General features: G+C 37.1%; 1 protein-coding gene across 2 annotated transcripts in view; it reads left to right on the forward strand.

The window, feature by feature from the left end:
- The first annotated feature begins 10,855 nt into the window (after window positions 1-10,855).
- Window positions 10,856-14,827, forward strand: part of LOC309792326 (uncharacterized protein C8orf89) — a 41,876-nt gene continuing 37,904 nt past the window's right edge. For both annotated transcript variants that reach the window (XM_082601872.1, XM_082601871.1), the window contains exons 1-2: window positions 10,856-11,018; window positions 12,606-12,759. In XM_082601872.1, the coding sequence (XP_082457998.1) occupies window positions 10,892-11,018; window positions 12,606-12,759 (281 nt within the window). In that variant the 5' untranslated portion in view covers window positions 10,856-10,891. The remainder of the gene's footprint in view (window positions 11,019-12,605; window positions 12,760-14,827) is intronic.

Consider the following 14,827-nt stretch of genomic DNA (forward strand, 5'->3'; position numbering starts at 1 on the left):
AGAGGTAAAGCATTTAACCCTCCCAAACCTCAGTTTAATTCAAAAATTAGAAGATTAGGTCTCTTACTGGTCTGTAAATCAGTGACTTCTGTTGAACCAGTCCTTAATTTTCAAGTAAGAATTGCAATTCAGACAGCAGTAAGATATTCTTCTTATACAGATGTATAGACCTGACTGAAAACCTATGCTTACCCTACTAAATTTCCAATGATTTTCACTTATCTCCTTCCTCATCTTTAGATTTTGGCTTGTGGATGTGGGAGTATGGACAATTCTAATTCCAGGAATTCTTCCATAAGAGTGGATTTTTACTGCAATGACCGAGGCTGTTTTTATTTTTTTATCTGTTTGTTTATTTACTTAGGCTGCACTCTGCGGCTTGTGCATCTTCCCCAGCCAGGAATTCAACCTGGGCCCTCAGGCAGTGAGAGCCCAGAGTCCTAACCACTGGACTGCCAGGGAATTCCCAACCGAGGCTGTTTTTAAAAATAGAGGTTTTAAATAGTTGTTTTTCATTTCACTGAACAATTTTATTCTCCATCACTAAGAAATTAAAGATCTTCTTGATACTATAGGTTCTTAATGAAAGTTCCTATATTAACCTCAGCAACTTTTCATTAACATGCTGGTGTTAACTTCAGTGTGTTCAGTCTCTGTTAACAGGTACCTCTTACCTTCTTAGTACTTTCAAAACTAAAGATAGATCTAACCAGATTTCTGTTGAAGCCACCTTTTATTACATTTAAAACATTTTGGTTAAGGATTCTGCTTTTAAAAGCAATATGCTTAAGGGACTTCCCTGACAGTCCAGTGGTTAAGACTCTGAGCTTCCAAAGCACGGGGCACGGGTTCGATCCCTGATTGGGGAACTAAGAAGACTAATCCGGTAAAAGCTAAAGCTTTTTGATGCCTGCTCCGTTCCAGGTGCTGTATTAAGTGGTCGTATCATGTGATCCTTCACGAGCTGGGTTGTTGATGTTGCATCATTGAAAGAGGCAGTATTACATGCGGGCAGAGCCTAGAGGAACACTTCGTAGATCATTCTTTGAATCCACTTACGTGTATGAAGTGCTCGGAAAGGTCTGATGGATGGATGAATTTATCATGTGACAGGGCCCCTGGAAGAGTCTGTGGCCCACATAATGGAGGGGGGCTTTGCCACTGTTTGCCATCAATATAGATTCTACTGTATTGATTATTCAAATTTTTCCATTGGGCTTGGAAAAATTCTCTATTATAACAGAGACTATGGTTACAATGTGGGTTATTGTAGTAGTATTTGACCTATAGTTAACGGATCAGTTTTCATCTTGATTTTATATTTTAGGAGAGCAACGACTTATTGTCTGTTTTTAAAGAGTTGTGACATAACGACCCCAAATCTGTCATACTCTGATACCTTTTGCTCAAATTCTGCTGGACCATTACTAAATAGGTCCTGTATTATGTTATCAGACATGGAGGGAGGGAAAGACATGTTCACATGTTTAAATAGGTATTTTGCCTTAGCCAGTGTGGCAGGACTGCTAAAGTTTTCACACAGCGCCTGTTCCCTCGTCTTTCTAGTAAAAGGACCCCTGATTTTTCAGCTGGGTACATGATGCCCAGAATGGAAGATATTTTGTCACTTCCTTTTACAGCTCGCTGTGGCCACGTGACTACGTTCTGACCAATGGGATGTAAGCAGAATTGTGTGTATGACTTCCGAGAAGTGACTTTAAAGAGACGGAGAATGCCTCTCTCTCTTCCCTTCCTTCTCTCTGTAAGCTGGAGCTCAGTTTGGTATTTTTTTAAACCGTGGAGAGTGCCCAGCGTATCCAAAGGTAGAAGGTGGTGGATAATAAAATCCAGTGTCCCAGCCCCTGAGCTGTGACAGTTAGCAACTCGCGGCTGACCTTCTTTCATCTCTACTCACTGTCGCCCTCTCACACCCGTTGTATTGAAGTAAATCGCAAACATTTAATCATTTTATCCATAAACATTTCAGTATGTCTCTCTAAAGATAAGAATTCTTTTAAAAACGCAAACCACTATTTTCAAAACAAAACCCACTATTACACCTTAAAACATTAATTGTAATCCCTTAATGTTACCAAAGATCCAGTCAGTGCTCACATTTCCATGATGGTCTCATAAAGTATCTTCTTCTTTTTTTTTTAACAGTTTATCCAAATGAAGTCCATACATTGTACCTGTTTGCTATGTCTCGTCTCTGTTAATCTATGTATTATCCCTCCCATCTCTCTATTTATTTATAACAATTTATTGGTTGAAAGAACAAGAGTATTTGTCACACGTTGAAACTCCACAATCCGTTATTGCTGACTGCATCCCTGTGATGCCATTTCATATGTTCCTTTGTGCTCTATGTTTTTTTCTAAATGGATAGTTAGATCTAAAATCTTGGTCAGCGTCATGTTTGTTTGTTTTGGCAAGAACTGCCTTTGATAAACATTGCTGTATCTGTCCGGAAATTATACACACACACACACACACACACACACACACACACACACACACACACACACACATATATACGTGTGTATATATATAGATAGAGAGAGAGAGAGAGAGAGAGAGGGACTTCAAGGAACTGGCTTATGGGATTATGGGGGCAGACTGGCTGGAAACTCTCAGGCACGAATTAATATTGCAGTTTTGAGGTAGAATTTCCTTCCTCAGGGAAAACTCAGTTTTGTTTTTAAGGCTTTCAACTGGTTAGACAAGGTCCACCTAGATTTTTGAGGGTAATCTCCTTTACTTAAAATCAACTGGCTGTAGGTGTTCCCCACATCTACAAAATACCTTCACAGCAACACCTAGATTACTGTTTAATTCAATAGCTGGGTTCTAGAGCCTAACCAAGTTGGCACATAAAATTAACCATCACAATTGCCAAGATCCGTTAATTAATTAAGGTTTGCAAGACTATAACACTGTAATACTATCATTTCTTCATTTAGTAGCTGGGATACTCTGTGAAGAGAAACTTCCCTATCATCACTCATGTGGATAAATGCTTGATTCTTCTCTTATATGACCCGGGTTTCAAATCAAGTTGATTCTTTAGTACCCTCCGAAGATGATGAGTGAGGTATTGTTTTTTTAAAGTATCATTATAAATATTTAATATATTTGTATACCTTCCAAGTATATTTCATATAACATACATATCTAATATATTTCAATTCATTACAGTTAATATCTTATTAATATTTATACTCTTAGCTTTGGTTAGTTGGATTCTCTTCAAGTTGGTGACTACCGTGATTGTAGTCATCTTAGATTCCTAGATTTCTGGAGTGAAAAGATGTACTAGGTTCATCTTGTACATTTCCTGTCACAGACCTGGAATTAAGTATTTCTTCAAGGGGCCCTAGCTGTTTTTAGTTTTGGATTTTTTTTTTAAGTCAGGAATGGGCCCACAATCTAGTTATTAGGTTCAGTGGACAGAGCTAAGAAACACTTTTTTTTTTCCTTTTAAGATTAAAGTCTTACACTGATACTTCCAATTCATATTTAGGACTTTGGGGTTTTTAACTTATCATATTGATGTTAGATCTGTATCTTTTTGTTCCACATGATAATACTTGTTCCCATCAGCACTGATATGAATGTTCATTTATTCAAACAGCCATCTTGAACTCTGAAGGTAGGTACTGTATGTTCAGGGTGGTGGAACCATAAGATAAAAGGAGCCTGGGTCCCTGATACCTTGGCACCATCCCTGTGGGGGGAGAGGGGAGGGTCTGTCTAGGCTTTTATTTAAGGGAAAATCTTGTTTAGGCCACTTGTTTTGGATTTCCTGTCATTTGAAGCTAAATAATACAGGAGCTATAGAGGGGTGGGGTAGGGAGGGTGGGAGGGAGACGCAAGAGGGAGGGGATATGGGGATATATGTATATGTAGAGCTGACTCACTTTGTTATACAGCAGAAAACACAACATTGTAAAGCAATTATACTCCAATAAAGATGTTAAAAAAATAAAATAAAATTGTGGTGATGGTTGTACACATCTGTGAATATACTAAAAACCATTGGATTGTACACTTTAAATGGGTGAATTGTATGGTATGTGATTTATATCTCAATGAAGCTGTTAAGAAAAATAATAATAATACAGGAGCTACCATGGATTTCCAATTTTTAAAGGATTCATGTATAGTAAATGCATTTAACACTAAAATATTACTGAACTTAGCCTTCTCATTGATAAAGACCTCTAAGAATCTTTCCTTCACTTTGCTATGAATATCAATAGTCATTATTGTACTGTAGAATTGTGAAGGTCCCAATTATAGCTATATTATCCTTTCTTTTTTTTTCTTTAGAAATTGGTTTGGTAGGAGTGAATACATTCTTATTATGTCTGCTTGTTTCTTGTTTTTTTTTTTGGCTGTGCCACATGGCTTGCAGGATCTTAGTTCCCCAACCAGGGATTGAACTCGTGCCCTGGCAGTGAAAGCGCTGCATCCTAACCACTGGACCACCAGGGAATTCCCTATGTCTGCTTGTTTAAGTAGCGTTTTTTTTCTTAATTGTCTCCAACACATATTTTATATTGGCTGTGATGTGTTATGTGTTAAATTGTGCCCCTCTGTCCCCGCCCCCCAAATTCATATGTTGAAGCCCTAACCCCAGCCTTGGAATGTAACCTTATTTGGAGATAGGGTCTTTACAGAGGTAATCAAATTAATATGAGGTCATTAGAGTGGGCCCTAATATAGTATGACCAGTGTCCTTATAAATAGGGGAAATTTGGACACAGAAATACGTACAGAGGGAAGACAGTGTGAAGACACAGGGGGAAGGGAGTCATCTGCAAATGAAGGAGAGAGGCCTGGAACAGATCTTTCACTCACAGCCCTTAGAAGGAACCAACCCTGTCGATGCCTTGATTTTGAACTTCTAGCCTCCGGAAACATAAGACAATAAATTTCTGGTTTTTTGAGCCACCCTGTGGTACTTTGTTATTGTAGCCCTAACAAAGTAATATATATTTATTGTTTTCTTGGTTCTGTTTCCTTATTCTGTCTGCTATTGTTTAATGATGATATTTTATTTTTTATCTTGGATTTTAAAAAGCAGATGTTCTTGATCCTTACTCTTCCATCTCCCCCAGGAAAATGCTTAATCAATTATTTTCAACTTCTGTGTTCTCAGTGTCTCTTTTTTAATTGTCTTCACCCTCAAAATACTATACCCATGCTCAAGAGTCTCTCATGTTTAAATATAGCTCTTTAGACATTGTCGTTCTCTAATGAAATTGTTCACTGCTTCCTTTTTCTTAAAACTCTCTTTGCCTTTGATTTTTATCGGCACCCCATCTTGGGTCTTCTGTCTCTAACCATTCCTTTTCCGTCTTCTTTGTGGTCAACCTATTCTTTGCCTGTCCCTCAAATGTTGGTGCCCTTGGACTTGCTCTTATTCTTAACTTTTCACTTATACCCTCCACTAGCCCTGGACAGCCTTATCTGTTCTCAGAACTTTAACTATGCTGATGACTACTAAATCTGTATCTCTTGGCTAAACCCACTCCCACCTCTGGACCACATGTACCTTGAGCTCATTTTATCCACAGCCGAATTTCTCTTCTCATTCAAGCTGGTTCCTCATCCCTAACTCTTAACATCGTGAATGGTGCCAGTCATATACAGTTCCCAGGTCCTCTAGATGCTACCACATTAAACTCTATCCAGCTTGTGTCTCAGTCTGCTTTTTCCTTGGTTTGGGCCCTCACTACCATTCACCTAAACAATTGTAATAGTTTCCTAATTGGCCTTCTCATTCCCATCTGTCTTCTAATATTGCCAAAGTTAAAGCAATATTTTAAAATCTTAGGTCTAGTCCTTCAACAGCTCCCACTGTTTATAGCTGTGGCCTCTAAAATAGGGTGCATGAACCTCAAGGTATGATCCATTGAAAAAGAAAGTAGAATTCCTGTAACATATATATTTTAAATTTCAGAAATTTCACCCAGCATAACACCTAGTAAGTACTCAGTAGATGCTTGTTGAATGAATTAGAGCCAGGGCTGGCAAACTTTAGTAAAATATGTACAGTATGTATTTTAGACTTTGTGGGCCATAAAGTCTCAGTTGCAACTATTCAACTCTGCTCTTGTAGGCCAAAGGAAGCTACAGAAAATATGTACAAATGGACATTTGTTTCTGTGTTCCAATGCAAATTTACTTACTAAAACAGGTAGCAGGCTGGATTTGACCCAGGGACAGTTTGCTGACCCCTGAATTAGAGTATGGGAGAGGGGGAACTGTCTAGTGACAAGATTGCAAAGGTAGGTCGGGAACAGATCCTAGGGGATTCTGTTTGCAAAACTAAAGATCTGGCAAAATAGAGTTTGGAGTTTTATTCAAATACCAGTGTCAGAGGCAGACAATAAATAATGACATATAAATACATTATTATAAACTATGATAAGTGCTGTGAAGAGAATGACAGGATGCTATTAACATGTAGCCGAAAAGCCCAGAAGGCTGCTTGCCCACTCTATAGTGATGCTAACTGAGGCAAGAGCTGGCTGGAAGGTTTTAGCTCTTCTGTTCCCCCTTCTGTTCTCCAGGCGAATAGAGGTACGTGAAGAGGTAAGAATCGTCTTTTTAAAAAGCAGCCTTCTGGGCTTTTCACCTACATGTTTATAGTATATTGCCCATATAAGTGTGGGCTCATTTCTGGCCTCTCTGTTCTGGTCCATTGAGCTATATGTCTGTTTTCGTGCCAGTACCATACTGCTTTGATTACTGTAGCTTTGTAGTATAATCTGAAGTCAGAAAGCATGATACCTCCAGCTTTGTTCTTCTTTCTCAAGATTGTTTTGGCTATTTTGGACCTTCTGTGCTTCCATATACATTTTAGAATTATTGGTGGGCCAGGCTGGGGCCCACAGGATCCTGGGGCTGGTGCCTACCCACTGGTGGGTGAGTCTGGGTCCTAGGCCTAGTCCTGCCCCACTGGTGGGCAGAACTGGGTCCTGGGGCCTCTGGCTATAGGGCTTTGTGTGTCCCAGGGTTGGTGTGTTGGCCCGCTGGTGGGTTGGACCAGGGCCCTGGGGTCCTGGGGCTGTTGCCTGCCCACTGGTGGGGGAGGCTGGTCCCAGGGCTAATGCTGGTATGCTGGTGTGTGTAGCTGGGTCCTGGGGCATCTGTGGGTTCAGGGGTTCTTAAGGCAGCCAGCCTGCTGATGGGTGAGGTTGTCTCCCTGCCTGGCCAGTTGCTTGGCCTGAGGCGTCCCAGTAGTGATGTCAAAAGGCTGATGGGCAGGGCTGGTTCCCAGTGCTAATGAACTAGAGGAAGGACTCCAAAAGGGCACTTGCCAACACCAGTGTCCTTGTGGTAGAACGAGCGTCCCTGAATGGCTCCCATCAGTTGTGTCCCCAGGGTGAGCTCCAGGGGACTCCTGCCTCTCTAGAAGGTTCTCCAAGATAAGCAGGTGTGTCTGACCCAGGCTCCTTTCAAACTACTGCTTCTGCCCTGGGTCCTGGATGTGTGAGATTTTGTGTAGATTTTTAAGAGTGGAGTCTCTATTTTTCACAGCCCTCTGGTTCTCCTGAACTTAAGCCCTACTGGCCTTCAAAGCCAAACATTCTGGGAGCTCATCTTCCTGGTGTAGGACCTCCACACTGGGGAGCCCAATGTGGGGCTCAGATTCCTCACTCCCTGGGGAGAACCTCTGCAAACTGTAATTATCCTCCTATTTGTGGGTCACCCACCTGGGGTTATGGGGTCTCAACTGTACCACATCTCTGCCCCTCCTACCCGCCTTATGGTTCCTTCTTTATATCTTTAGTTGTAGATCTTTTTCTGCTAATCTGGTCTTTCTCATCAATAGTTGCTCTGTAAATAGTTGTGATTTTGGTGTGTCAGTGGGAGGGGCTGAGCTCGGATCTTCTTACTCCACCATCTTGGCCACACCTTCTTTAATCCCCGTGTTTTCTTTTAGGAGTTTTACACTTTCAGGTCTTAGGTTTATGTCTTTAATTCATTTTGAGTTGATTTTTGTGTATGGTGTAAGATAAGGGTTCAACTTCATTCTTTTGCATGTGGATATCCAGTTTTTCCAACACCATTTGTTAAAGAGACTATCCTTCCCCTATTGTGTATTCTTGGCACTCTCATCAAAAATCTGTTTACTGTATATGTATGGATTTATTTCTGGAGTCTATTCTGTTCCATTGACCTATATGTCTGTCTTTATGCCAGTATTATATTGTTTTAATTACTTTAGCTTTGTGACATATTTTGAAATCAAAAAGTTTGATGCCTCCAACTTTCATCTTTTTCAAGATTATTTTGGTTATCTGGGGTCCTTTGGGATCCATATTAATTTTTATTTATTTATTTATTTAAATTGAGGTATAGTTGATTTACAATACTGCATTAGTTTCAGGTGTACAGCAGAGTGACTCAGTTATACATGTAAATATATATATCTGTATTCTTTTTTTTCAATTCATTTCCATTATAGTTTATTACAAGATATTGAACATAGTTCCCTGTGCTATACAGTAAATCCTTGTTCTTTATCTATTTTATATATGGTAGTGGGCATCTGTTAATTCCATACTCCCAATTTATCCCTCCCCCCTCTTCCCCTGTGGTAACCATATGTTTGTTTTTTATGTCTGTGAGTCTGTTTCTGTTTTGTAAATAAGTTCATCTGTACTTTTTTTTAGATTCCACATATGTGATATGGTATAATATTTGTCTTTGTCTGACTTACTTCACTTAGTATGATAATCTCTAGGTCCATACATGTTGCTGCAAATGGCATAATTTCATTCGTTTTTATGGCTGAGTAATATTCCCTTGTATATATAGTTACCACATCTTCTTTATCCATTCATCTGTTGATGGACATTTAGGTCGCTTCCATGTCTTGGCTATTGTATATAGTGCTGCTATGAACATTGCAGTGCCTGTATCTTTTCTAATTAGAGTTTTCTCTGGATATATGTCCAGGAGTGGGATTGCTGGATCACATAGTACCTCTATTTTTAGGTTTTTAAGGAGCCTCCATACTGTTTTCCATAGTGACCGCACCAATTTACATTCCCACCAACAGTGTAGGAGGGTTCCCTTTTCTCCATACCCTCTCCAGCGTTTATTATTTGTAAACTTTTTTTACAATGGCCATTCTGACTGGTGTGAGGTGATACCTCGTTGTAGTTTTGATTTGCATTTCTCTAATAATTAGGGATGTTGAGCATCTTTTCATGTGCCTGTTGGCCATCTGTACGTCTTCTTTGGAGAAATGTCTATTTAGGTCTTCTGCCCAGTTTTTAATCAGATTGCTTGTTTTTTTGATGTTGAGCTGTATGAGCTGTTTGTGTATTTTGGAAATTAAGCCTTGTCGGTTGCATCATTTGCAAATATTTTCACCCAATCTGTAGGTTGTCTTGTTTTGTTTATGGTTTCCCTTGCTGTGCAAAAGTTTATAAGTTTGATTAGGTCCCATTTGTTTACTTTTGCTTTTATTTCTATTGCCTTGGGAGACTGATCTAAGAAAGCACTCCTACAATTTATGTCAAAGAATGTTTTGCCAATGTTCTCTTCTAGGAGTTTTATGGTGTCATGTCTTATATTGAAGTCTTTAAGCCATTTTGAGTTTATTTTTGTGTGTGGTGTGAGGGAATGTTCTAAATTCATTGATTTATATTCCTTATGAATTTTAAAATTGTTTTTACTAAAACTTTTAATTCTTTTACATTGGCATTTTGATAAGGATTGCATTGAATCTCTAGATCATTTTGGGTAATGTGGATATTTTGCCAATATTAAGTTTTCCAATCCATGAGCATGGGATGTCTTTCCGTTTGTATGCGTCTTCTTTAATTTCTTTTGTCAATGTTTTATAGTTTTTCAGCATACAAATCTTTTACTCCCTTAGTTAAGCTTATTCCTAAGTAGTTTACTCTTTTTGATGCTATTATAAATTGGATTGTTTTCCTAATATCCTTTTCAGATAGTTTGTTGTTAGTATAGAAATGCAAGTGACATTTGTTTGTTAATTTTGTATCCCTCAGCTTTCCTGAATTCCTTTATTAGTTCTAACATTTTTTTGTGGAGTCTAGAGTTTTCAATATATATAAGATTATGCCATTTGAAAACAGGGACAGTTTTACTTTTTTCTTTCCAATCTAGATGCCTTTTCTTTCTAATTGCTCTGGCTAGGACTGCCAATACTATGTTGAATGGAAGTTGTGAGAGTGGGCATCCTTGCCTTGCTCCTGATCTTAGAGGAATGCTTTCAATTTTTACCTTTGATTATGTTAGCTATGGGCTTTTCATATATAGCCTTTTTTATGTTGAGATAATTTCTCTCAGTTTCTAGTTTGTTGAAAGTTTTTATTATGAAAGTATGTTGAATTTTATCAAAAGCTTTTTCTGCATCTATTGAGATGAGCATGTGATTTTTTAATCTTTCATCTGTAATGTGGTATATCATATTAACTAATTTTTGTATGTTGAGCCATCCTTGCATCCCAGGGATAAATCTCACTTGGTCATGGTGCATAATGGTAATATTTTTGAGAGAATCCTAAGCATTACATTGTCATGTACATGATAATTTGCTGTTGAACTTTAGATTTTTTTATATTGCCAAATATCTGTAACCTCAAATTTGAAAGAATTCATTAAAATATAAAATATTTAAAAGAAAAAAGTCTTACAACTTATTTTAGCTATGTTCTTAAAGGCCTCTTGCTTTAAAACCCCAAGAATATGTATTTACATGTTATAAGTAAACTTTTCATTTAAATCTATATTAGTATTTAATTTGTATGATGGAAAACAATTTGTTTTTCTGTATTTTGTTTCCTGAATCTGGTGCAGCATCTTACTTTTATCAGCACTGTTGAAAAAAGAAGAAAAAATGCCAATGCTGCCTCCCGAACTCAAATTTGAACCTTCTAATGTCACCAGAAATTCCCTTGACAGTTGTTTCCTTTTTGAGAGAAGTTGGAGGAAAGCAGTTTTAGAAACAAAAAAGATGAGGAAAGGTAACTTCATTTTATTCTTATTTTACTTACAAAAATATAGAAATAGTACCTTCAATTTACATATACTTTTTTAATCAGTCAAGAGACATTAAATAATTTTTGTAACATTAAGGTAAGAAAGATAATACCGTAGGCTTATGGAAAAGAAAAATGGAAGCAGATTAGGAATAATTTACTTAAGGTAATTCTATAACTCATGATAAAAAACAAATTATGAAGAACTACTCTTGATATCAGTGTAGTGCTACCTCTGTTGGATCATACTTCTTTTTGTAAGTCATGTTTGTTTTTAAATACCTCAAGTTGGTATTTATATTTTAAGAAACCCAAATCTTTAACAGCACCTTTTTGTATTAATAATTCTAACCCAAACCTTATTTTTTGAGTGAGCTATGTGGAAAGTATCTTATATCTTATAGTTGCTCAATAAAGACTAATTTCAGAACTTTTGACTTGTATATGAGTGTAATAACTTTCCCCCTTAATTTCAAATTATAATTGTATTTCTTGTTTATACTGAATTTTGCCTTTGGCTTTATTAATGGAGATAGAATTCTTGAAAACAGCAAAATTCAAACTCCCCAGCCATTTCATCACTCCTGGTTTTGAGTGTGTTACTGTATTTTTTCGACGTTTTTACTAGATTCCTATTAAAGATACACCAGTTTATCTGTTCTCCTACCTCCAAATCTAATTACTGAAAAGAAACTCTACATGATTTTGATCAAAGAAACTATTTTTTCCAAAAAAGAATAATCAAAGGTTGAAAAATAGCATTTTGAGCATTTAATATTACTCTAGTCCCATTAAATACTATTTCTATTGCTATGCTAGATTTACTTAGTAGAGAAAGCTTAGAAAGCAGTTCTCTATGTTTAAAAATCATCCAAACCTTTAATCTCTTAATCTTCTTTTTCCATTTACTGTCTTTATTTTGAAGTTTTTTTTAAAAAAAGAATAATTTGAACAATGTCTTATACCAGTGATGCCTGAGGTCAGTAGAAGAAGCCCTCCTGATGCTTCAGATGTTGCTGTTTATAGATTTGATGTGGGATTTTACAGAGTGAAAGTTAAAATCAATGCCTGAAATGGAATTCTTTTCTCTCTCACTGCTAGCTCCGATAATCATGTGTTTGTACCTCTTGATATCTACACAAAAGCAGGAAGGTGAAAGGATTTAAAGTAGCAGATATTACAAGATTCTTGAAAGTGCTTTCTTTGTTGGTTTTTGGGTTTTTTTTGAAAGTGCTTTTAATCTGTCTTTCAATGTGAATGTATCTAATGTTCTGGGAATTCTGATTAAATAAAATAATGAAGGACAGTGATGACTATGGGAGATCTGTGAAGCTGCTCTTCTTCCTTCTTCTAATAGTTCTTAGCCCCTTAATCAGCTCTTGCCTACAGTCCCTATCCTCGGAATTGAAAGGTATTCTCTTGGGAAAGATGCTAGCTCAATTACAGTAGCTAAATTTTATTTTCTTAATGACTGATTTGGTATATTTATTATACATTTTAGTATATAGTAAAAAAATTATATACATTTAATTAAGAAGTAATACAGATGGTTATTATACTATTTTTAATTAGAATACACCACAGCATTTGGTCTAGAAGAATTCAAAGAATGTGTCAAAATGCCATATTTACCAGGATTGCAAAATTGCCAAAAAAGTGTAAGTTCCACTCCACTAGAGGTTCATAAAAGACTCCTGCATGCTGATACCGAGATGCCTCCTGTCAGGTAGGTCATTTCTTTTCGATTCTCTTTTGTTGAATATTTATTTATAGTAACACTGCTGAATGTAGAGGTTTTTCTGGCTAGTGAATCTAATTCTTTCTTGCCTACTATTCTTTGCATAAAGGATTTAATTTTTAAAAATCTCAATTAGCGATTTTATTCAGTTTGACCAGTAGGTACTTTTTTCTGTTTTCAAGTGACATTGCCAGAAGGAATTTAAGGACTTACTTAAAAAAATCTTTATTGCTTTAGTGTAGATTGCTCATGAGAATATTGGAATTTTCAGCAATATAAATAACTGAACTCTTTGCAATATTAACAGGTTTCTGTATCCTGAATAGAGAACCTTGTGTTTCATTTCTAGTTTGACTGAAGTGGTGTGAGGGGAGATCCTGAATGAGATGTCAGCTTAATGAAGACCTTGCATTGCTATCAGATGAAATGAGTTTGTCAGCCAGAAAAGTCCCACTGACTTTGAATACTGCCATTTAAACACATGATAAACACCTTTCCTACTATAAATCAGGTTGCCTGACATAGCATTAAAAGAAAACTTCTTTCTCCAAAGGGACCTGTAAGTTAGTAAGACAGTCTCATATCCTATTTGGTTTCTGCTTTGATTTATTTATTTATTCATCAAGTATTTATTGAATGGCTAGTACTAATTCATTTTGCCAGCCTAAAAAAAGATGAAGCATTTATAGCAGTCTGAGTTGTAACTCTTTTTAGGGGAGGATGTATATTTTCATATTATCTCCTGCCATAGTGTGCTTTGAAGTCATCTAGTTATACATAGCACAGCACACACATATTGGAATTTCAGAATATATTTCTTGAGTTTTCCACTAGTATTATTGGTCTTGTTAATTACTCTGGAAACAAATTTTGGTAATATAAATAAAGAATTAGAATATACTGAAAATGAAAAGTTGTGGATAGTTTATATCTAAATTATGAAAATAAATAAGAACTTTGTAGAAAATTTGGGGAAAAAATAAAAATAATTATTTGATAATTTATCCATCCTAACATATCCATTTTTATTGTTGGAGGTTCTCTTCTACCCTCCTTCATTTTGGGTTTTTATTGGAGTTGTGATTTTAGTGTACTTACAATTTTTTATTCTGTCCTTTTTTACTTAATATTACACGTATGCATTTTTTTCATGTTACGACATAATCTTCCAACAGTCTTTACTGGCCACATTATATTTCATTGTAGAGCCATAGTTTATTTAATTTTATTTAAGTTCCCTATTGTTGGACTTTCAAGTTGCTTTGACATTTTTTTGGTTTTGCAAATAACACCATAATGAACAATAACATACATAAAGCTTTTCCCATCTTTTTTTTTTTTTTTTTTTTTTTTTCTTTTTGCGGTATGCGGGCCTCTCACTGTTGTGGCCTCTCCCGTTGCGGAGCACAGGCTCCGGATGCGCAGGCCCAGCGGCCATGGCTCACGGGCCCAGCCGCTCCGCGGCATATGGGATCCTCCCAGACCGGGGCACGAACCCGTATCCCCTGCATCGGCAGGCGGACTCTCAACCACTGCGCCACCAGGGAGGCCCTCCCATCATTTTTAATATCATTCGAGGACAGATTGTCAAGCTATAAAAATATAAAAAGCAAAATTACTCTTTCTGAAGTGAGGTTATGGTGAAATAAGGCAGAATCAGAGATGGTAGAAGAGAGATTGTGAGTTGCTAGTGGAGTAGATGGTAGCAGTTAAAGAGGAGGGATGGCAGGGATGTAGAAAGAAGAGACACCATTGAAAACATGAATATGAAACCTACTTAAGGACAGTGAGTTTCCATTGTTACTGAGACACCTGTATCCCTGACCCTCAGCTCACTCTTGACCTCCAGGCAAACATATGTAGGGCTGCCTATGGCCATGGACTTGTCTCAGTACAGACCAGTCTTGCTACCCTTCTTTCAATGCATATGATCATCTTAAAGAAACTGGAAACCCGGAAAGCACCAACAATTAACCCATTGGGCCTCTAGATTTTAAGTCTTCAATTTGCTTCCTTTTTCATCCGATTTCAGTTCATTATTTTTTTCATTTGCAAT

This window comes from Mesoplodon mirus (genome assembly GCF_964341445.2).
Source record: "Mesoplodon mirus genome assembly, chromosome: 16".
Lineage (NCBI taxonomy): Eukaryota > Metazoa > Chordata > Mammalia > Artiodactyla > Ziphiidae > Mesoplodon > Mesoplodon mirus.